The sequence below is a fragment of the Schistocerca serialis genome, chromosome 9 (assembly GCF_023864345.2).
Source record: "Schistocerca serialis cubense isolate TAMUIC-IGC-003099 chromosome 9, iqSchSeri2.2, whole genome shotgun sequence".
Classification (NCBI taxonomy): domain Eukaryota; kingdom Metazoa; phylum Arthropoda; class Insecta; order Orthoptera; family Acrididae; genus Schistocerca; species Schistocerca serialis.
This window is the reverse complement of record NC_064646.1, coordinates 331023765-331049270: the sequence shown is the minus strand read 5'-3', so window position 1 is coordinate 331049270 and position 25506 is coordinate 331023765. Positions and strand designations below refer to the sequence as shown.

The 25506-nt window shown below is 40.7% G+C and overlaps 1 protein-coding gene across 2 annotated transcripts in view; it reads right to left on the bottom strand.

Moving 5' to 3' along the window:
- Positions 1 to 25506, bottom strand: part of LOC126418750 (cadherin-23) — a 392502-nt gene that overhangs the window by 133470 nt on the left and 233526 nt on the right. For both annotated transcript variants that reach the window (XM_050085675.1, XM_050085676.1), the window contains exons 5-7: positions 15758 to 15985; positions 13974 to 14192; positions 1587 to 1754 (exon numbers count right to left, since the gene is read on the bottom strand). In XM_050085675.1, the coding sequence (XP_049941632.1) occupies positions 1587 to 1754; positions 13974 to 14192; positions 15758 to 15985 (615 nt within the window). The remainder of the gene's footprint in view (positions 1 to 1586; positions 1755 to 13973; positions 14193 to 15757; positions 15986 to 25506) is intronic.

Here is a 25506-nt window from a genome sequence, read left to right as displayed (position 1 = left end):
ACTGATTTGTTAGCACAAGAGCAAATTCCACTTCATGGCAACATACTAATAGAGAAGGTGCTGCAGTTTTCCACAAAAATGGACATCACTAACTTCAAAGTGTTGAATAGTTGGACCAATCAGTTTAAAACTTATCATAACATTGTTTACAACCAACAGTGTGGTGAATGTGTCAAGTGTTGATAGTGGAGCTGTGGACCAACGGAAAAAAGAACTGCAAAATATCTGCAAAGATTATGATCCAAAAAATATCCTTAATGTTAACAAAACTGGTCTTTTTTATAATGTATTAGCAAGCAAGACTTTGTGTTTTAAAGGTGAGAAACTGAGTAAGCAGAAGATAACTGTTTTACTTATGGTCAATGCTGATGGATCTCAAAAATTACCTCCTTTGGTCATTGGTAAATTTCAGAAATGTGAAAACTCTACCCATTAATTATGATTCCAACAGCACTGCATGGATGTGCTCCATTTTCAAATCCACCATGCATATACTGAATGCTCAAATAGGGACAAAAAACTGGAAAATAATGCTGCTACTTGGCAGATGTCCAGCACACAATAACAAGCTGCAGCTCAGAAATATTAAGTTAGTACTGGTGCCACCTAACTGTATGAGTGAGCTTCAACCATGATATCATGGAATCACCCATTCGTTTAACTGGAAAGATACAAAAATGCTTGTCCAACAAGCTATATTAATGCCACAACAATGGCAAGGACCCAAACTTTATGATAATATCAATTATGAAAGCTATGCATCACCTAACCAAAGCATGGTTGATGTGACCTCTTTAACTATTTTAAAGTGTTTCATGAAATGAGGATTTAAGTTTACAGAAAACACATAGGAAACACTGGAAGAAGATTTGTCTGAGCCTATAGATTTTTCTGTGGCAGGCATATCACCTAGGTCTCAAGAATATGTCAGTGTTGATGCTTCAGTCATCACTTCAGAGGTGCCAAAGTAGGTAGCATCATTCTCAAACATTTTGAAGAAGGAAAGACAGAGGTGACTGGTGAAGAAGAGGATGACCAGGGACCAGGGTGCCAAGCATTAGAGAAGCTATGAAAGCTATTAACATTTTGAGGCAGTACATTGGTAGCGCATCAGGTGATGATAATCCATTTGATGCTTTGTATACTCTGGACAGACAAGTAGGGCTAACTGTGTTAGAAAGAAACAAAAACAACTATATCAGATTTTTTAAAAAGGCAAAATTTAAATTGTTTTAATTTCACATTTTGAGCAATATAAAGAGAATTTCAGTAAGATAATATATTCATTTTTGCTTGTTGTGTTCCCTATGCTTTCCTATATTTTACGCTTTCCTACAGTTTACTCTTTTCTGGGTCAGTCTGCAGAAAAGTGTATGGTATATGACTTGCTATTACATACAGGAAACATACACCAGTGTATTTTCTAAAATGGAATTATATTTTGCAATACAGCATACACATATTGTGCATCATTGCATATATTTGTAAATTGTATTCATCCTTATCTTAGTGACAGCATATTCCATAATTTGATTTGACTTCCTTACTTCATTTACAACTAAATATACTTCAGATACATTACTCACCATTGCAAGTCCTGGCAAAGGTGTATCAGCACCAACATCTTCTGAGACCATGAGCCTAAATGATGGCTCATTAAATTTAGGCAACTGATCATCAACATCAGTAACTATTACTGTGATCTGGGATGTAGCTGTATCACCTGGCAGTTCACCATTTATAAGTTCAGTTGCCTGAAATAATTTTATAGCAGAAAGAAACAAACAATTATTTTGCAGAGGAGAAACAAACACATGACAAAAAAATATATGTTTTAACACAATTTTCCATAAATGTAACAAACAGGCAATGAAAATATGCATATTCGGCAACAAATATAATGGGAAAAATTTCATAAACTACAGTTTGATTCAGATAGGAGACACAGCATATCTTTTATTATTAATATTGGGTCATACTGGAACTTCCATACTGGGAAGGCCTGAATGTGGGTGCATGACACAATATTGCATCAACTGTAGATAAAGAACTTGAAGGAGTGGAGCTTCTGTAAGTATATTTTGAGTCATTTTAAATATGGTAATGGAAAGTCATGACAGAATGTAAAAATTTAGGAGCAAAGTAGAATAGTAGAGAATCTGAGCTGCCAACAAGCATACAAATATGTAGCAAATATTGACCATACAACCATTAATGTTTATTTGTTTGTTTGCTGCCCATATAAGGATCAGTTTTCACACACTGTCATAGATTTTAGTTCATATATAGAGAGGTTTAGTTAACATTCCACATAAGTGCACACATTGATATAAATAGTGAAGGTCAGAAACTATCTTATTCTTTTTTTTTTTTTTTTTTTTTTTTTTTTTTTTTTTTTTGCGGAAACAAACTTATGCTATGGTTCAAATGGCTCTGAGCACTATGGGACTTAACTTCTAAGGTCATCAGTCCCCTAGAACTTAGAACTACTTAAACCTAACTAACCTACGGACATCACACACATCCATGCCCGAGGCAGGATTCGAACCTGCGACCATAGCGATCACGCGGTTCTAGACTGTAGCGCCTGAAACCGCTCGGCCACACCGGCTGGCAAACTTATGCTATATACACTGTTTTGCAAACGGATATTACAACTTGAAATCTTCTAATGAATAACAGCTTTTCTCTGTTAATAAATGGGTTAAGTTTATTATTTGGAGTGTTTAAATTAGGTTTCTTGAAGTCAAATGGAAGTCTGTTATAAAAGATGGTTCCTACTGTATGTAAGCTATTGTCCACAGTCTTTGTTTTACCTACAATTCTGTGAAAACTGTCCCTTCCCTGTGTATTGTACCTATGTATATTACTGTTGGTTACATTATATTGTGAATTTTGTGTCACAAACCTTATTGCATGCAGGATGTACATAGAGCAGATGGTTAGTATTTTATTTTTTCTGAAGATTTCTGTAAAAGGCTCTCTCCTGTTTACCTTAGCTACCACTCTTACTGCCTTTTTTGTAGTTTGAAGAGCCTGTCTGTATAGAAGCTGGTGCCTCTCACCATATCTCAATACCATACAGAGGATGTGGATATACCACTCAGAAGTATATTTGTCTTGAGTTATTATGGTCCAGAAAGGGTGAGACCCTTTTCAACAGATACACATTTGTACTGTTTTTCTTACAAATATGGTCTATATGTCCTTTCCATGACAGCTGCTCATCAACAATTATACCCAAAAATTTGTGTTTGTTTATATAGCTAAGAGCCAGTGAGGGTGTAAATAGAGTTCTATTTATGTTTTGACTATAGCTATGCATAAACTGCATTTTCACTGTCTTCTCTTTATTTACGAGTAGTTTATTTGAAGTAAGATAACTTGACAGAAAGTTATAATTGATTTCACTACTGTTTGTAGTAGTTTTCATATGATGGCCAAAGCTGGCTAAAGATTTGTCATCAGCAAAGCTTACAACCTTGCAGTTTTGTATTTCAATTAAGTCATTAACATATACAAGAAACAGAAAGAGCCCCAATATATTTCCTTGGGGCACACGGCATTGAAGTATCTTGTGGGTTGATTTGGTTGTTACCAACAGTTCATTCATTTTATAATTTAGTTTGACACACTGTTTCCTGTCTTTCAAATAGCTGGTCAGTAGTTGTAAGGCTACCCTTCTCATCCCTTATGCTTCTAATTTATGTAACAGAACTGTATGATTCACAATATCAAAAGCTTTACTCATATCCAGAAAGGTGCCTATTACCTCATCTCCTACAACTGGCTTGTTTAATATTTCTTGTATAAAAGTTGCTACTGCTGTTAACAGTAGATCTTCCTTTTATAAAATCACATTGCAGATTGTTAAATAGATTATGTTTGATGAACTATGTCCCAAATTGATTTAATATTACTTCCTCTAATAATTTCCCAAGCTCTAAAGCTAACAATACTGACCTATAGTTTCTCAAGTCATTATTTATTCCCTTCTTATTCACTGGTATGATTTCAGCGATTTTCAAGAGATCAGGGAATTCTCCATGGCAGCAGGACACATTTATTAGCTGTGTCAGAGGCTTCATTGACTCTTCTCTGCATTCTTTTAGCAGCTTAAGTGAAATGTCATCCCAGCCACAAGACATTTTAACTTGAAGTTTGAAATGATTGCTACGAGGTCCCTCAAGTAATGCCTTGGATGAAAGAAGATTGACTAGTTTTTGTAACATGTAAATTGAGTGCCCAGTCCTGTTTCATTTGTGCCAGTTATAATAAACATCTGTATGAATTTCTTGCACACCTCTTTTGGATTATTTGTTATGTCATCATTTTCTTTTAATGTTATGCTGGTGTGTTCTTGAGATTGCTGTTTCCCACATTCTTTACATATTATTTTCCATGCTGTTTTACTAACACAGGTTGAGTTCCTTATCTGATAATCATATTTGTGAGCTTTAGTCAAGGAACCTCTGTATTTTTTTTTCTGGGCAGTTTTTATTTTGTTAAATAGTGTTGTAATTTAGTAACTATAAAGAGTATTTAACAGTCTTTCATGTCCTCACTCAGTTCAATGATTTCGGGAGAAACATTCTCAGCTTTATCACTGATAGCTTTGTTTACTTGTTTTACTAAAGGACATGTTTCATTTAAAGTTTTAATGAATAGCTTTCCCCAAAAGCTAGCAAGTTTTCAGTCTGCTTTTATGCTTGTTGAAGACTTAATGTCTATACTACTCAGTGAGATGTTACCTTTGCTCCTAACATATTAAAATTTTTGAAAATTGTTCAGTAGTTCATAATGGGTGACTCACTCATCTTAAGTTACTTTTAATGTTCCATTAATACATATCCTATATTTATTTCAGTGCAAACAACTACATGGTGTGGAACTTTCTTTCTGACAACAACTGACAGGTCGCAGTCAGGCCTATCTCTGATGTGCCTTTCTCCTCTGTGTGGTATACAGATGCCTCGTGGTGGTGTTTGAAAAGGTAATAGAGAGGTACAGACAAATTCATGAGTGAACTTGAATGAATCACACTGTAGCATACACACAAAAGAAGTTCTAATCTTTCAAGGTTCACTTCTTTGTTGTAGGGAATCATCTCAACAAGATACAACAAAGTGGAATGTACCCTCTCTCACTCTTTCTCTATCCACAAATGTAGTAGCTTTTGACTGCATTCAATTTCACCCATATTATTCACAGATTTCTAATTGAACTATTATTCCACTTATTCTATTATCATGAATAGTTATTCTATGTAAATGAGTATATTATGTAAATATAACTGAGAGTGATAACATAATTGTATAACTTTGGCAAATAGAAGCCATAGGACTACTTATGCAAACCATTTTCATTACACTGTTGACCATTAATTAACTGTAAAACTATTCTTATAGATTCTGGGGTGGGAGGTCACAATATTGAGAAAAAATATAACAAATCTCAGAAATCATCATATGCTGTCCAATGATGACATTTAAGGACTGAAAAGCTGTCTACAGCAAACAAAGTGACAATACTATTGCATGGAAGTCTTGTTTAAAAAGTGCTGGGAGCAAAGAGGCTTTGTCTGAGGTAAGTTGATATGGACAATACTGTCAACAACTTGACAGTGCAGTATGGCCAGTACTGTCAACAACTTGACAGTGCAGTATGGCATCAACAGCTCAGTTCTGCTCCCCATGTCCATTCTGACATGACTGTTTTTCTTGTATGCTGGTTGGGTAGGATCACAACAATAAGTTCTGTAAATAAACAGAAGCTATGGAAGACATGAAATAATGGAGATATTATAACCAAATTCCAGTTTTCAAATGCAAGCTTCACTGAAGGAATCCTGATTATCACAGGGACCTCTTTTAAGCCTTATTCATCATCATGCACATAACCCTCTTTCACAACACTCATAACTCTCTTTCACAACATGAATTGTATTGATTATTCAAATATATTTTCATAAGCACAAACAGCAACTTAATAATTTTGAGCTTTGTCAAACTGAGGATCTCCCAAGATAAATCAGATAGTCTTGTGTTCCCCATTTTTCGAATATCTGCAATGTAGGCTTATTCTGTTTCTCAAGTTCAAACATGATACAAAATTTTAAGCTATGTTGAAGGTGAAAGTTAAATGGAGCACATGGTAAGTGTCACCTATTAGAAAATATTTCATGTATTGCTTGTTTACTACAACTTCTGTAAAATTCCCTTATAGGAAACAGTTCCAACTTCCATTATCAATTCTGCATTGCATTTGCAATTAAATGCTAAATCATTTTTCAAAATATGTGTCATACATTATTATTCTGTATCACATTTACCATTTTATTAATAGCTACGAGCATAAACTGAGGTGACAAAAATCATGGGATACCTCTTAATATCATATTGGATCTCCTTTTCCTGGAATGGTGCAGCAACTCAACAAAACATAGATTCAATAAGTCACTGGAAGTTGCCTGCAAAAATATTGAGCCATGATGCCTCTATAGCCATTCACAACTGCGAAAATGTTGCTAGTGCAGATTGTTGTGGACAAACTGCCCTCTCGATTACGTCTCATAAATGTTCAGGGTGATTTGTGTTGAACAGTCTGGTTGGTCAAATCATTCACTCAAATTGTCCAGAATGTTCTTCAAAACACTTGTGAACAGTGGTGGCCCAGTGACTTGACATCATTGTTTGGGAACATGAACTCCATGAATGGCTGCACATAGTCTCCAAATAGCCAAATAGTCAATGATCTGTCTAGGGTCCAATCGATATGGTCACTACCCCAGGAGTGGTGTTGCAGGTAATGTCCTGTTAGCAAAGACACTCGCGTAGTCATCTGCTACCATAGCCAATTAATGCCTCATTTCACTGCGGTGTCCTAATGGGTACATTCATTGTTCATCCCACACCGATCTCTGTGGTTATTTCATGCAGTGTTGCTTGCCTGTTAAACACTGACAACTATATGCAAATGCCGCTGCCTTTGGTTGTTAAGTGAAGCTGTTGGCCACTGCATTGTCTGTGGTGAGAGGTAATGCCTGAAATTTTATATTCTTGGCACACTCAACACTATGGATCTCAGAACATTGAAACTAACAATTTCTGAAATGGAATGTTCCCTGCATCTAGCTCCAATTGCCATTCCACGTTCTAATTCTGGTAATTCCTGTCTTGCAGCCTTAATCACGTCAGAAACCTTCTTGCATGAATCACCTGAGCACAAATGACAGCTCCGCCAATGAACTGCCCTTTTACTCCTTGCGTATGCAATACTACTGACATCTGTATATGTGCAGTTCATTACCCCATGACTTTTGTCACCTCAGTGTAATGTCTTAGATGAATTTTTTTTATGTATGTAAATATTAGTATCTATCCCCAAAATTGCATCTATAATAGTAAAAGACGGATAGGTGAGATGGCAGCCTTCTTTTGGAAAGCAATAATTAGCTACAATGTAAAACTGAAGACCTGGGCATTGTGACTCTTCATATTTGAATGATCTTATACAGATATGAATGGGTGAGTTTGGGATTAACTACTGCAGCAGTTTACAACTACTGTATTAGAACTGATCTGTGTGCCAGAAAAATCTGTTATCCAGATATTAATAACAGTTAACATGGTTTTAAATCTGACATCAGCAAAGCTTTGTTCTTTCTTGAGTGCCAGTAAATAAACTACCCAAATTGAAGTCCATCTTGTATGGGCTATCATACTATGAAATCTGATCTCATAAGTTGGCTTGGAATGAGCTACGATGTAGTTTGGGATATTAGCTTATTTTCCATACTTTCACTTTATATTACACTACCTGACAAAAAGAGTAAAGCATCCAGAAGACACGGTCAGCTGCCAATGTAAGTTTCTACACATACATACCCACAGTGGATATGTAAATGGTCTGAACTGCAATTCTCTGGGACAAGTAGAACAGCCACCAGAGTATATTAGTGTCGTTCATGTTTAGTGTTGTTACAAGGCCTGGTAAGTTATATGAGGAACATACGTACAACATCAGATGTTCCACGTTCTCGTACAAAATAGTGTTATCAGCACATGACCAGAATGAAATGGGTCTCATTGTGGGTATCCATTTTATCAGATATCCAAATTGTGCAAATTTACATTTGTGGGGCATCAAGATTTGACAGTGTTGGAAGTGAATGTGACAGAAGGCATACTCAATACCAAGGTTCCAGTTGGCCACATGTGACCATGACAAAGGACAATCACTATATTGTGTACAAAACACATTGTAACCCCTTCACATCTGCACTTATCATCCAACAACAAATAATGGATTCCCTATAACATTCCGTATCATCTCACATCACCGGTTGACAAATAGCAGCACCCAGATTGGGGAATTACTGTTCCATGAATCCGCTGCTATTAATGCACCACAACACAAACTTCTACTTTTGGATCAGTGCTGCAATCAGGAAGCATGACGTGCTGATAAATGGCATTCCATAGTGTTCAGCAGTGATTGCCAAATAGTGCTGTCCTAACTCTAAACATTTTTGATAAATTCAGGTTTGAAGATTGAAGAGTGTGTATTCGGTCATTAGTCAGCCACCAATTTCCCTATTTTCAGAGACGTACACACCCCAACTTTATATGCAACTGCCATGTAGGTCACTAAGTTGATATAATGCATAAGAAATAGGATAAATCATTCACATTTTTATGAAAAAAGAACACTTCTTCCATGCTCTGCTTTAAATTTGTGATTTATTGAAACAGCCTAACATTACACAGGGAAAGGGAGAGACCTCTGTTTGTTTACTGCAGCTCTTTAATCCTAGTATTAAGCATAAATAATAACAAAAAGTATTTTGCATTGCAATTAGTATTTGTTACCTTCACCCAAAGACAACTCCATCACAAAAAATGTCAATTGAATTTCACCAAAATCCTGGTTAGGTACATAGACAATTGAATCTCAACTTGATTTTTTGCTGAAATGTTTACATATCTGATAGTATTCTTAGGTGCAAAGAAGAATATCAGAACTAACTTTATTCATCGGCAAAGAATAAAATGAAAATGCCACTTACACAAGCCATTCATATTCAACACTACAGGGAATGTTTAAATAAAAACCATTTTAATTCCTTGAAAAATTATTCCTAAAATATTTGTGGTTGAGCTGTAGGTCAGAACTGTAAACATGCGAGACATGAAAACAGTTATCAGTCATTTTTCTTAATGTTCTATGTGTTTTATTTCCCTGTTAAATGTCTTTTCAGTGTAAAAAAATTACAAGAGACAGCCTGCATGCACAAATGAGGTGATAACCCTTATTCTGTTTCTGTAAACTAAGAAGATAACTTCAGTGAAATAAAAGAATGGTGTAAGTAATAATGAGACATTAATAACTTTTTAAGTATATACAGGTATACAGTACTTGATTTGTAAAAAAGAAGGTTCCAGTACTGTGAGAATATGGGGAGTGGTGTTTTTGAAATTTAGGCTCCTTAAAATGCTGTTTTAATGCTTTTCTGCACATTTTAAAAGTACAAATACAACATTTTGTACTGGTAAATAGTTCTATCATACCATATCTCACAATCTGTGGTTCTGATTTTTTCTGTCAGAGGTACTGATACAGATTACCAGAGCATACCGTCACATATCAGGCGCTGCCAGTATAAGTAGATATAAATATTCTGCAAAGAATAGGTTCATAATCAAATTCAATTATAAAGAAAGAAACTGTATTTTTGAAACTCTTCCATCTTGCATACGACTTTGCTTTCCTTGACATCTTGATCAAAAAACAAAATGAGTTCATTTAAAAGTCATAGCACTTATTGTCAAATTTGTACAACAGCTAACAGAGACTTTGTAAAGATGGGACATCCACCTTACACATAATATTGGAGACAAAGATCCAAACAGCATCATTCCTCTTGGGCCATGAAAGGAATTGTGATTCAGGAAGGGACATGCAATAAATCTCAACGTCTTTAAATTCATGTGATGCATGGGAAGTTTCCATCGTATTGGAAAGCCACATACTGCCTGACTAGCAGCTGCTTCCACAAAGCATTTTAACGAGTTTCCATAGCAAGAGTACTCCTATCTGCATCTGTTGGAAGTCTCCTCATTATAGGAGTGTTACTAGCAGTGACCTGAAATGCATGATACGACTGTGTTCCTGGAGCTGTACTCTCTGTACTGTACCTGTGTTCTAAGTAACCTTCAAACGATTTGATCCGCAAAGAAACAAAGAACATATTAATGCCCTGTGTTTATGGACTACCCATTTGTACAGTGCAATCATTTTTCTGATGCAGTAGAGCTTCTCACACAGAAATGTAACATTTATCACAGTGAACAGATTCAAGTTCTATCACTTGCTCCATCTTTATGCACTATTGTCAGAGTAACATCTATTGTTGGTGTCACAGAGCACATAGTAAATGAAGTAAGAAAAGTTAAAGAGAGTAGTGGTGTAATTGCTGCTCTAGAACACAAGAGTGGTCAAAGGATGTTACCTGAAATTGTGAAACAAGACATAAACAAAAATGATTTTTTTCAAGACTTCATTCAAGAAAGGGGAGATCATTTCCATCACGGTAAATAAGAAGATGGTTCACATGCAGAAAAGACTTGTTCTAGTTAATCTGAAAGAGCTGCCACGAAACATTCCATGATTTTGGGTCATCAGTCTTCTGACTGGTTTGATGCAGTCCACCACGAATTCCTCTCCTGTGCCAACCTCTTCATCTCAGAGTAGCACTTGCAACGTATGTCCTCTATTATTTAGTGGATGTATTCCAATCTCTGTCGCCCTCTACAGTTTTTGCCCTCTACATCTCCCTGTAGTACCATGGAAGTCATTCCCTCGTGTCTTAACAGATGTCCTATAATCTTGTCCCTTCTTATCAGTGTTTTCAACATATTCCTTTCCTCTCTGATTCTGAGCAGAATCTCCTCATTCCTTACCCCGTCAGACCGCCTAATTTTCAACATTCATCTGTAGCACCACATCTCAAATGATTTGATTCTCTTCTGTTCCAGTTTTCCCACTGTCCATGTTTCACTAACATACCTCAGAAATTTCTTCCCCAAATTAAGGCCTATGTCTGATACTAGTAGACTTCTCCTGGCCAGGAATGCCTTTTTTGCCATTGCTCGTCTGCTTTTGATGTTCTCCTTGCTCTGTCTGTCTTTGGTTATTTTGCTGTCTAGGCAGCAGAATTCGTTAACTTCATCTGCTTCATGACCATCACTTGAATTCATCTGCTTCATGACTAGCAATCCTGATGTTACTTGAATTCATCTGCTTCATGACTAGCAATCCTGATGTTAAGTTTCTCACTGTTTGCATTTCTGCTGCTTCTCATTACTTTCATCTTTCTTTAATTTACTCTCAATTCATGTTATATACTCACTAGATTGTTCATTCCATTCAGCAGATCATGTAATTCTTCTTCACTTTCACTCAAGATAGCAATGTCATCAGTGAATCGTATCATTGATATCCTTTCACCTTGAATTCTAATTCCATTCCTGAACCTTTCTTTTATTTCCATCATTGCTTCTTCGTCGGCCCTATTAGCTGAGTGGTCAGTGCGACGGACTGTCATACCTCATGGCCCTGGTTCGATTCCTGGCTGTGTCAGAGATTTTCTCCGCTCAGGGACTGGGTGTTGTGTTATCCTTATCATCATAATTTATCCCTACCGACATGCAAGTCGACGAAGTGGTGTCAACTCGAAAGACTTGCACCAGGCAAACGGCTTACCCGACAGGAGGCCATAGCCACACGGCATTTCCATTTCCATTGCTTCTTTGATGAACAGATTGAACAGTAGGGGTGAGAGATTACGTCCCTGTCTTACACACTTTTTAATTTGAGCACTTTGTTCTTGATCATCCACTCTTATTATTCCCTCTTGGCTCTTGTACATTTTGTATATTACCCATCTTTCCCTAGAACTTAGCTCTATTTTTCTCAGAATTTCAAACATCTTGCACCATTTTACACTGTTGAACACTTTTTATGGGTCAACAAATCTTATGAATGTATCTTGATTTTTCTTTTGTTTTGCTTCCATTGTCAACCAAACGTCAGAATTGCCTCTCTGGTACATTCACCTTTTCTAAAGCCAAACTGATCATCATCTAGCACATCCTCAATTTTCGTTTCCATTCTTCTATTTATTGTTCTTCTCAGCCATTTGGATGCATGAGCCGTTAAGCTGATTCAGAGAACATTCTCACAGTTGTAAGCTCTTTTCTGAAAGTCAGATGGTGTGTCACCAGACTCATACATTCTACACACCAATGTGAATAGTCGTTTTGTTGCCACCTCCCCCATTTAGAAATTCTGATGGAATGTTATCGATCCCTTCTACCTTATTTGACTGTAAGTCCAACAAAGCTCTTTTAAATTCTGATTTCAATTGGATCCCTGTGTGCCATGTCTGTCTTTCCGACAGTCATTTCTTTTTCAATTTCTTTGCAGTTTTCTTGCACCCATTTCATCTTAGCTTCCCTGCATTTCCTATTTATTTCATTCCTCAGTGACTTGTATTCCTGAGTTTCCCAGAACATTTTTGTACTTCCTCCTTTCATCGATCAACTGAAGTATTTCTTCTGTTACCCATGGTTTCTTTACAGTTATCTTCTTTGTACCTATGTTTTTCTTTCCAAGTTCTGTGATGGCCCTTTTTAGTGGTGCCCATTCCTCTTCAACTGCACTGTCTACTGAGCTATTCCTTATTGCTGTACCTACAGCCTTAGAGAACTTCAAGCATATCTCATCATTCCTTAGTACTTCTGTGTCCCACTTCTTTGTATACTGATTTATCCTGATTAATCTCTAGTGTTTAATCTGGATGGCATTTGTAAGTGATTTTTGTATTTTATTCTTTGCCAATGAGTAAAGTTAGTTAGGATATTCTTTGTTGCATCTAAGATTGGTATCACATCATTTAAACATCTCAGCAAAAAACCACATTAAGATCCAATTGTCTATGTATCCACCCAGGACTTCGAAGTTCTCGCTCTTTGACGTTTTTTTTAACAATGGAACAGTCCTTAAGTGAAGGAAAGAACTACTAATTGCAATGGCAAATGTTTCTCATTCTTATTTATACTTAATATTAGGCTTAAAGAGCTACAGTGCACAAGATGAGGTCTCTGTTGTTTCCCTGAGCAAAGATATGCTTTTCAAAAAATCACAAATTTACAGCACAGCATAGGAAAAGTGTGCTTCTAAACTTCTTCGTATAAAATCTGAATGATGTATCCTATTTTTTATACATTATATCAGCTTAGTGACCTACACACTAGGAAAATAGGAAAACTGGTGCCTGATTAATGACTGGGTACACACCCATATGTTTTCAAACCTGAATTTATCAAAAATGGTTGGAATTCGAACAGTGATATTTGGCAGTTTTACTATTATACTGTTGGTAGGTTTCCATCTACCAAATGTGATTAGATTTTGAAATGGTCACCTTAGAACCCATCAAAGTATCAGTGACTTGATACGGAATGATCCACTATCATTGTGTGGGGAGCCACTGTGTATGACTTCATGTCATGGCTGGTAGTAATTGAGGGATAACAGTTCATCATGCATTGCTTGCATCTTATAGGTGCTTGCAGTAATATTTTTCCAGCACTGTATGTCTTGCTTGTTACTGTTTGCACTTGGTAATTATCAGAGGGATTACATAAATATTCTGCTACCTGGTTACAATACACAACACCTATGTAACAGACTGATAATTGAGAAGCAACCATTTCTTTCTAAGTACCATTATTAGTGATCTTACAGCAAATTTGAATGTGTTGAATTCTGGACATAGAAGATGCCACTGTGATAGCTCTCATTCAGTAGATCTGGGAATAGGATCGGCCATACCATGACAAACACGCACTGAATCAATTATGGTAAAAAACTCATTATTTGTTCAAGAATGCTACTTTTAGACTACTAACCTTGACAAGGAAAGTATATATGCCTCCACTCTGCAACATATCTGGATGTTCTCTGTCAAGGGGAATGTCAGAAGTAACAAGATCAGCTTCTCCAGACTGTAGCCCACCCACTGGCTCCAGACGGAAATGTTTGAGTTGGTCACCTTGTAGCTCCAACAGTATAGGCCTTGGTGCACCAATGTCTCCATCTCGGGCTCGAATGCGAAGTACTGTTGTACCCTGTTTTAATTACACAACATCTATCATAATTATGAAATATAAAATGTTTAAACAAATGTATAAGTGCTATGAGTTTAGTAAGTTTTGTTTTTAGGGGTGAGCGGTAAATATGGAATGGGGCAGTTTTGCTAACTTTATTAAAACAAGTGTAACTCACTTAAAATACCTCAGAAAAAGTTCTTTACACTACGAAAACTCTTTATTAGAAAGTTATGTGTATTAAGAGAGGCAGTTTTAAATTAACAAACTTCGGCCTTAAAAGAAAACCCTGATATTTTTGTCATAAAAGGCAAATCACTCCAGGTTTCATTGTAAGTAACGTCACTTACACATATAACGTCTTGTACATTTCGCAATGGTTCACCAGTCATGCTTGGAAAACAAAAAAACTTTCTCTCTTTGAGGTGTTCAAAAGTACAAGACCTTCAACCCTCCATCTCCACAGAACTGACATATACTTGTCTGAGCCTCTCTTCGAAGCTCCTCATCATTGCTGACTGCAGTATGGCAGTGGTTTCTTTGAATGGGGGCATTTTTCTTTAGTTGCATTTTGGTTTTTCGGCATTTTGACAAAATGTAAAATATAACAAAAAACACACGATCTGAAACAAGTACGGAAAAAGCTGAGAAAATCACGAAATTGTAGGTTGGCAAAGCTGTCCCGTTTCCATCATGTTTCCTGGTGCAATATTATCAAGTGATATTATGAAACCTAAATGCAACATAATATACAGTACATCGAACAGCGATTCTGAAAGGAAATTACATCCTTTAGGATCCAAAACAAGTGGTTTGTACTCACATTTGAAAGAATGGGTAGGGCGAGACCCTCGTACGGACTAGTACACAAACCATATCCTCCAAGATAAAGGCAGTAACATCGTTAACTGCCTGTAAACAAGTGACAATGCTAGGAACGCGCAAAAGCGTTATTGTTGGATGCCTTCCGCATGTGATGAAAAAGTGGCGCCTCTGCTGGTTATTTTAGGAACTTGACAGAGCGCCAAGGAAATCGTTTTCAAACGCCTACAACGTACTCAAATTAAAAACTTTCTGGGCTTTTACGCTTCCATGATATTTCGGGCGAACTGCCGAATGAACCGTAACTTGTTGCCAGGATATTTTGCATCAATCGGGTTGGCGGTTTTCAGTTAGGTAATGCATGGAATAGTGATACTGTCAGAGAAAAATTTGGTGCCCTGAGTAGTTGGCATCACTCTGCGATTTCACCGCGCATAAGGAGAGCTCTCACCATGGAGGGAGCTCACAGCAACGCACGGACTTGCAGCAAGAATAGCGCATGTGTAGTGACGACTGGGTTCACCACGCATGCGCCGAAGTGGTCTTACATATGCGAATTCCGTGTACTTTCGCCAAAATACATTGGAAAAAAGCAAGAAGCCCGCCGAAATATCGTGGTAGCAAGTTACTGACATCGGGCAGTTCGCCCGAAATTTCGCGGAATAGTCATCAACGTTCTCCATCGTGGCAACTTTGTTCAGTTGGCGGTACCTGACTGGAAGATACCGTACGATAGTGTCGTGTAGCGACAAGGTGAGACTCACCGGGGGCGAGTTCTCGGGTACGGCGGCGGAGTAGGGCGCGCCCAGGAAGGCGGGCGGCTGATCCTGCACGTCGATGACTGCGACGGCCACTCTGGCGGTGGCGCTCATCCTCTTGGCGGGGTCGTCTGCGCGGTCCGTTGCGCGCATGCGCACGCTGTAGGCGGAGCGCCGCTCGAAGTCCAGCGGCCGCGCCAGCCGCAGCTGGCCCTCGAAGTGGCCTTCGCCAACCTGTCGGCAAACCCTGCGTCAGTTACCAGCCCTCCACTATACTTGTACTCAATAACGCAGCTCTAAAACACATATAAGCAGAGCACTCTTGGCCAAAAGTGGAGGATCAGATACAAAGAAAATATACAGGGTGATTCAAAAAGAATACCACAACTTTAAAAATGTGTATTTAATGAAAGAAACATAATATAACCTTCTGTTATACATCATAACAAAGAGTATTTAAAAAGGTTTTTTTTTCACTCAAAAACAAGTTCAGAGATGTTCAATATGGCCCCCTCCAGACACTCGAGCAATATCAACCCGATACTCCAACTCGTTCCACACTCTCTGTAGCATATTAGGCGTAACAGTTTAGATAGCTGCTGTTATTTCTCGTTTCAAATCAGTTCAGAGATGTTCAATATGGCCCCCTCCAGACACTCGAGCAATATCAACCCGATACTCCAACTCGTTCCACACTCTCTGTAGCATATCAGGCGTAACAGTTTGGATAGCTGCTGTTATTTCTCGTTTCAAATCAGTTCAGAGATGTTCAATATGGCCCCCTCCAGACACTCGAGCAATATCAACCCGATACTCCAACTCGTTCCACACTCTCTGTAGCATATCAGGCGTAACAGTTTGGACAGCTGCTGTTATTTCTCGTTTCAAATCATCAATGGTGGCTGGGAAAGGTGGCCGAAACACCATATCCTTAACATACCCCCATAAGAAAAAATCGCAGGGGGTAAGATCAGGTCTTCTTGGAGGCCAGTGATGAAGTGCTCTGTCACGGGCTGCCAGGCGGCAGCTTCAGACAGTGCTTGAACCAATTTCAGACGATAAGGTTTCATAACTAACCTTTTTCGTAGGACTCTCCATACAGTTGATTGTGGAATTTGCAGCCTTCTGCTAGCTCTGCGAGTCGATTTTCCTGGGCTGCGAACAAATGCTTGATGGATGCGTGCTACATTTTCATCACTCGTTCTCGGCCGTCCAGAACTTTTCCCTTTGCACAAACACCCATTCTCTGTAAACTGTTTATACCAACGTTTAATACACCACCTATCAGGAGGTTTAACACCATACTTCGTTCGAAATGCACGCTGAACAACTGTCGTCGATTCACTTCTGCCGTACTCAATAACACAAAAAGCTTTCTGTTGAGCGGTAGCCATCTTAGCATCAACTGACGCTGACGCCTAGTCAACAGCGCCTCAAGCGAACAAATGTACAACTAAATGAAACTTTATAGCTCCCTTAATTCGCCGACAGATAGTCCTTAGCTCTGCCTTTTGTCGTTGCAGAGTTTTAAATTCCTAAAGTTGTGGTATTCTTTTTGAATCACCCTGTATATATGCGCGCGCGCGCACACACACACACACACACACACACACACACACACACACACACACACACACATGAGCGCAAACATAAAGAACATTTGCTAATAGCAAGTTTTTCTGTCTTTGAATCGCAATACAACAGTAGTTCTGCGTGGTAGGCATATGCAGTCGACAGTGCTTGGTAGGTTGCTGGATTATGTGGCACCAAGGATGGGGGAGGGGTTGGTCTGGACCTGGGGGTATGAAGTATTTTTAATATTTTCGAAGACGAATGGCGACTTGAAAGTAACCATAAAAAAAGTTCCAGTTCAGACCCTGTTAACCTACGTAATACCGATGTTTAAGTCATTTTCTTGAAAGAAGAAGTCGTGACTACACTATTTTTTCCTTAAGAGCTAGAGCTGGGACGGGGAAGGGGGGGGGGGGGATGGGGGAGGAGAGACGGCCTCACTTTGCCTCCTGGGTATGGGGCACCCTCGTGTGGCACCAAACGTCTACGTTTCCGTAAATTAGGACCACTAGTCTGCCTAGCTGGCGCGGCGCCCAACAGCTTCCCAGAAGTGTCCTACACGGTTCAGATGAGGCCACTTCGGTAGGCAAAGTATCAACACGAGTTCACTCTCACGCTCCTCAAACCACTGTAGTACGATCTGCTCTTGTGACACGGGCAGTTACGTACATCTACATACATACTCCATGCCAGCCGCGGTGGCCGAGCGGTTCTAGGCGCTCAGTCCGGAACCGCGCCACTGCTACGCTCGCAGGTTCGAATCCTGCCTCGGGCATGGATGTGTGTGATGTCCTTAGGTTAGTTAGGTTTAAGTAGTTCTAAGTTCTAGGGGACTGATGACCTCAGATGTTAAGTCCCATAGTGCTCAGACCCATTTGAACCATTTTTTTACATACTCCATAAGCCACCGTTTAGTGCGTGGCGGTATGTACCCTGTACCACCAGTAGTCATTTCCTTTCCTGTTCCACTCGCAAACAGAGCGAGGGAAAAACGACTGTTTGCATGCCTCGGCACGAGCCCTAGTCTCTCTAAGGTTATTTTCGTGATGCTTACGCGAAATCTACGTTGGCGGCTTCTGCAGGCAGTCTCAAGTGCCGGTTCTCTAAATTTTCTCAGTAGTGCTCCTCGAAAATGACGTCACCTTCTCTCCAGTGATTCCCATTTGAGTTGCCGAAGCATCTCCGTAATACTAGCGTATTATTCGAATCTACCGGTAACAAATCTAGCAGGACGCCTATGAATTGCTTCGACGTCTTCCTTTAATTCGACCTGGGTGCGAATCACAAACACTCGAAGAGAACTCAACAATGGGTCGTTGTAGTGTCCTGTATGTGGTCTGCTTTCCCAATAAATCGAAGTCGATCATTCGTCTTTCCTACTACAATCCTTGCATGCTCATTCCTTTTGATATTTCCATGCAACATTACCCCTAGATATTTAATCGACGTAACTGTGACAAAAAGCACATTACTAGCGCTGTACTCAAACATTATGTACTTGTTTTTCTTACTCATCTGCATTAATTTACATTTTTCTCCATTTAGAGCTAGCTGCCACTCATCAAACGAAATAGAAAATTTGTCTATCTTGTGTCCTACTACAGTCACTCAACGTCGACACCTTCACGTTCACTATAGCTTCATCACCAAACAACCGCAGATGATGCTCACCTTGTCAGCCAGGTCATTTATGTATGTTGAAAAGAACAGCTGTTCTTCCCTGGGCCACTCCTGACGATAATCTTGTCTCTGACGAACACTCGCTGTCAAGGACAACATACTGGATTCTGTTACTTACGAAGCCCTTGAGCAAATCGCATATCTGGGAACCTGTTCCCTATGCTTGTACCTCCGTTAACAGTAGGCTGTGAGGTACCGCGTCGAACGCTTTACGGGAGTGTAGGAATATGGAATCCGCTTGTTGCCCTTCATCCATAGTTCGCAGTATACCACGTAAGAAAAATGGAAAAATGAGTTTCGCACGAGCGATGCTTTCTAAAACCGTGTTCATTCGTGGACATCAGCTTTTCAGTCTCAAAAAGATTTATTGTATTCGAAATGAGAATATGTTCAAGGATTCTGCAACAAATCGATCTGAAGGACTTTAGTCTGTAATTTTGCGAATCCTTTCCTTAACCTTTTTTAGATTTTTAGACACATGAGTCACCTGCGCTTTTTGCCAGTTGCTTGGAACTTCAGGCTGGGCAAGAAATTCGCCATAAGTACAAGCTACGTAAGGGGCCAATGCTGTAGAGTACTCTTTGTAAAACTTAATTGGGATTCCATCAGGACATAGTCCTCCGTACGAGAGTCTTGTACGATTCACCTGCATGAACGATTTGAAATGCAAAATCAAACAATGGAAACTCCACTTAGGAATACCAGCACTGTACGAAAAGATAGATTGCTACATACCGTAAAAGTGACATGTTAAGTTGCAGACAGGCAGAATTAAAAGACATTTATACGTAAGCTTTCGGCTACAGCCTTCGTCAAAAAGACAGAAGTATACACCATTCATTCACACAAACAATCATACCTCACGCACACAGGACCGCTAACTGGCAGGTTCAAAAAATGTTCAAATGTGTGTGAAATCTTATGGGACTTAACTGCTGCAGTCGCCAGTCCCTAAGCTTACACACTACTGAACCTAAATTATCCTAAGGACGAACACACACACCCATGCCCGAGGGAGGGCTCGAACCTCCGCCGGGACCAGCCTTACAGTCCATGACTGCAGCGCACAAGACCGCTCGGCTAATCCCGCGCGGCCTGGCAGGTCCTGCCGGACCTGGCGGTCACGTCTGGGTGAGGTGTGATTGTGTGAATGACTGGTGTGCGGTTTTCTTTCTTCTTCTAACGAAGGCCGTAGCCGAAAGATGTCATTTAATCGCGCCTGTCTGCAAAGTAATGTGTCATCTTTACGGTAAGTAGCAATCTATCTTTTCCTACATTACTGATTTCTTAAATGCGAAATTTAAAACTTTGGCTTTACTTTTGCTATCTTCACTGCCGCACCAGGCTGCTCAACGGGTGACTGGATAGATGCATTAGACCCACTTAGCGATTTTACGTGGGGCCGGAATTTTATTGGGTTTTCAGCAAGATCTTTTGCTAACGTATAACGGTGGTATTTGTTGTATCCTCCTAGAATATACCATCGTGGGAGACATCAAGCATGAATGAATACAGGTGGTACGCACAATGTTCACGTAGTCAACAGCTGCCTTTGCGCCTTCGATTACTACCACAGTTCCCATGGGAGCCCGAGTGAATGTCCTCCATACCTTAATACTGCCCCCCCCCCCCCTCCCCCACCACCACTTTGCCTGCGTTAGTGATGTATGTTCGACGAGACATTCACCTGGATGAGGGCATATCCGGACAGTACCTTCGACATGTACACTCCTGGAAATTGAAATAAGAACACCGTGAATTCATTGTCCCAGGAAGGGGAAACTTTATTGACACATTCCTGGGGTCAGATACATCACATGATCACACTGACAGAACCACAGACACATAGACACAGGCAACAGAGCATGCACAATGTCGGCACTAGTACAGTGTATATCCACCTTTCGCAGCAATGCAGGCTGCTATTCTCCCATGGAGACGATCGTAGAGATGCTGGATGTAGTCCTGTGGAACGGCTTGCCATGCCATTTCCACCTGGCTCCTCAGTTGGACCAGCGTTCGTGCTGGACGTGCAGACCGCGTGAGACGACGCTTCATCCAGTCCCAAACATGCTCAATGGGGGACAGATCCGGAGATCTTGCTGGCCAGGGTAGTTGACTTACACCTTCTAGAGCACGTTGGGTGGCACGGGATACATGCGGACGTGCATTGTCCTGTTGGAACAGCAAGTTCCCTTGCCGGTCTAGGAATGGTAGAACGATGGGTTCGATGACGGTTTGGATGTACCGTGCACTATTCAGTGTCCCCTCGACGATCACCAGTGGTGTACGGCCAGTGTAGGAGATCGCTCCCCACACCATGATGCCGGGTGTTGGCCCTGTGTGCCTCGGTCGTATGCAGTCCTGATTGTGGCGCTCACCTGCACGGCGCCAAACACGCATACGACCATCATTGGCACCAAGGCAGAAGCGACTCTCATCGCTGAAGACGACACGTCTCCATTCGTCCCTCCATTCACACCTGTCGCGACACCACTGGAGGCGGGCTGCACGATGCTGGGGCATGAGCGGAAGACGGCCTAACGGTGTGCGGGACCGTAGCCCAGCTTCATGGAGACGGTTGCGAATGGTCCTCGCCGATACCCCAGGAGCAACAGTGTCCCTAATTTGCTGGGAAGTGGCGGTGCGGTCCCCTACGGCACTGCGTAGGATCCTACGGTCTTGGCGTGCATCCGTGCGTCGCTGCGGTCCGGTCCCAGGTCGACGGGCACGTGCACCTTCCGCCGACCACTGGCGACAACATCGATGTACTGTGGAGACCTCACGCCCCACGTTTTGAGCAATTCGGCGGTACGTCCACCCGGCCTCCCGTATGCCCACTATACGCCCTCGCTCAAAGTCCGTCAACTGCACATACGGTTCACGTCCACGCTGTCGCGGCATGCTACCAGTGTTAAAGACTGCGATGGAGCTCCGTATGCCACGGCAAACTGGCTGACACTGACGGCGGCGGTGCACAAATGCTGCGCAGCTAGCGCCATTCGACGGCCAACACCGCAGTTCCTGGTGTGTCCGCTGTGCCGTGCGTGTGATCATTGCTCGTACAGCCCTCTCGCAGTGTCCGGAGCAAGTATGGTGGGTCTGACACACCGGTGTCAATGTGTTCTTTTTTCCATTTCCAGGAGTGTATTAACAAGAAACGTCATTCATCGAGCCAAGCAATACATTGCCATTGATCCACTGTTTAATCTCGATGACCATGTGTCCGAAGTAATTGCAACTGACGATGTCGTTGGATCACCGGGGGAACAGATAGGAGTCGTCTGGTGAGGAGTCTCATGTTCAACAATGTGTGCAGAGCGGTGTTCTCTGAAACACTTGTGGTTACGCCAGCACCGTACCCTATCGTCAGAGCTGCCACGTATCGCCGCCTCTTTTTACAGAGCGGATAAGCTTCCGACTGCGACGTTCTGTGACGAGGCATCTTGTCGCCTATTCGTGGCTTCACGTTCTCTCAACCGCTATCCATAGATCGTCACGACAGTACCAGGCGAACAGCTGACAGCTTGACTTTTTCCGACAAGCTCGGTCCCAAGCGCCGGGGCATAACAATCTGCTCTTCCTCAAAGTCGCCTTATGTTAGTCCACATCCTCATTTACGGTCTGTATCGCCACTACACTGGTCGCCATTCGTCTCTGCTTCACTTATGTAGTATACAGTGGTGTAGAAAACTTGAGGATGAAGGCAACTTTCGCAAAATTTGCCACTGCCAAGTAATTTAGATCACTGAAACTTGGACATACACAGAAAGAACTGCTGCAGTATCGTACAGAATGTAACTGAAAGAAATACGCAATGGCCGGCCGTTGTAGTTGAGTGGTTCTAGGCTCTTCAAATGGTTCAAATGGCTTTGAGCACTATGGGACTTAACATCTCAGGGCATCAGTCCCCTAGAACTTAGAACTACTTAAACCTAACTAACCTAAGGACATCACACACATCCATACCTGAGACAGGATTCGAACCTGCGACTAAAACCGCTCGGCCACCAGCAGCCGGCCTAGGTTCTTCAGTCCGGAACCATGCGGCTGCCATGGTCGCAGGTTCGAATCCTGCCTCGGGCATGGATGTGTGTGATGTCCTTAGGTTAGTTAGGTTTAAGTAGATCTAAGTCTAGGGGACTGATGACCTCAGATGTTAAGTCCCATAGTGCTTAGAGCCATTTGAATCATTTGGAATACGCAATGAAACGAAAAGAATAAGACTTTTCTTCAAAGACAATAAAGACACTGAAGTCATCGTGATTCATGATGGTCCCTTGGAAATTAGAAAGCTCGAGCATGGTTTTTAATAAGATTTATGATCACTACGGACGGCAATGCATGCTCTCCAATGGGCTCCCATGTTGCCCACAGGGTTGGTAAGTAATTCTAGTGGTAGGGCTTTCCATTATTCTATCAGCGCGGTTGACAGTTGCTGGATGATAGCTGGTACATGTGGACGTGCTGAAATACTCTCCCAAACCATGCCCCACGCGCTCGATGGCATTTAAGTCGGGGAACTCTGAAGGCCAGTCCATTCGCCAAATATCCTCTTGTCCTAGGAGCTCCTCCACCACCGCATTTCGATGCGGGCACGCATTACCAATCATGAAAATAAATTCAGGGGTCTGGGGGAATGGAATATCGCTTAACAAAATGAGAGTTAGGATCCTCCACCACAAACTGGTAAAATGTGGCATTGCTTAAAGTAGTTTCTGGTAACTGTTTTTGCGTTCAGGGTAAATAGGTGTCTACAGAATGTGTGTGCCTGTTCGAAGTTTTTGTCTGGGGTCTGCAATGTAATTAGTGGTTGACATACTCGGCATATTTAGCTTTCTTGATTATTGTAAACGGTACATTAATATACATTCAGTGTATGTTGATAAATAATAAGACGCCCATTTTAAGTTAAATCATATCTACTGTTTTAGATAATAAGCTATTTGCCACTCTTATTCTTTTGTTAAAATGTGTTTGAAATACATTGCAACCTATACTGCCACATAATTATTAAAAAATGATTGAATGTGTTGAAGTAGTATATTCGCTGATTTCTGAAGTAATTTTATCCAGTGTAATACGATACTCCATTGAGGGTGGGGAGAGGGGGGGGGGCTGTGACACCGCCCCTGGTTGCATGGTCGACGAGTACCGCCAATTTGCTATGGAACGGCATTATAACGTTATGCAGATAAAATTTAGAGATTTGGTTGACAATGAAGCAGTTAGAAATTATAACGATAGACAGGCGGTTTGCAAGTCATCCATTTTTCTGTAAATCAATATGCAGGCATGGAGCAGGTGATGGAATTGCTGGTGCGAATAGTTGCACGCATTGTCACATCGTCAGTTGCAACAGTTTTTTATGGAAGTCAACAAAGAGTTTGGAGATGTTAATGCATTACTGCAAAGTAAATGCCTGGAACGAGTTTTGGATTGAAGCTCCGCTATTGCTGAATTTCTGAAGGAAAACGGAAGGCAAGTAAGAAAATTAGAAGATCCAACCGGAATGAATTGCAAACCTTGTATTTTAAACAGAGTTGACTGTAGACTGCCCTCAGTAAGACATTGCAAGGTGAGAAGTAGCTTATTTGTGATTTCGTAATAAAAGTCGATGCGTTTAAAAAGGAAATCGCATCGTGGAAGGGACGACTTCTGACAAGGAGCACCACACACTTGCCTTTAAAGTTCATTGGCGTTAAAGAAGACGTGAATTTTGAACAATCCATTGGGACGTTAAAAGAATTACAGGAAAGACTTCCTAGGCGTTTGAGGTCACTGCCAATCTTACATCTGCTTTTGAGCTGTTTTTAAGACCGTTTGACATTTCAGTTGAAAGAGTTCGTGTGGGCTTCTGTTCTCAGCCGTATTTTATAATAATATGCTTCTAGCAGCTAACAGCAGAACCAAAAAATATCAAATAACTTCAATATTTCCTTAAGAGTGTATTTTCTTGCTCAATAACAAACAAAAATACTTACAGAAACAGTAATATTTTAGGATGTGCTTAATTTTAATGGACGTGAGTTTGTCGCTTACGTCAGGGGCAGAGTGATATCCAGCGCAGCCACTGCGGGGTAAACGGAAGTGCGATGCGGGATATTTTATTGTTTGTCTTCCAATGCTGTCAACGAGCGTGCGCAACTAGCACTCATCAGCTGTTGTAGTATAAATTTAAAACGGAAGTAACATCGATTCGTGAGTGCGCATTACAGATGACAATCAATTTCCAACATGGTACATGTTTGTAACGAGTAATCTGAAATCAAATTAGGGCTGTTGCAATACAAAGCGACGAGTAAAAGAAAAATGACATTCAAAACATTTAGTAAACATTTGTGTTCGTGTCTGATATTGCAATTATGACTATTAATTAATTCATCACACTAACTTATGTAGGTCAGCCCAGCCGGCTAGCCGCGCGGTCTAGAGCGCTGCTTCCCAAGCGGGAAAGCGTGCCGTGCCGGTCCCCGGCACGAATCCGCCCGGTGGATTAGTGT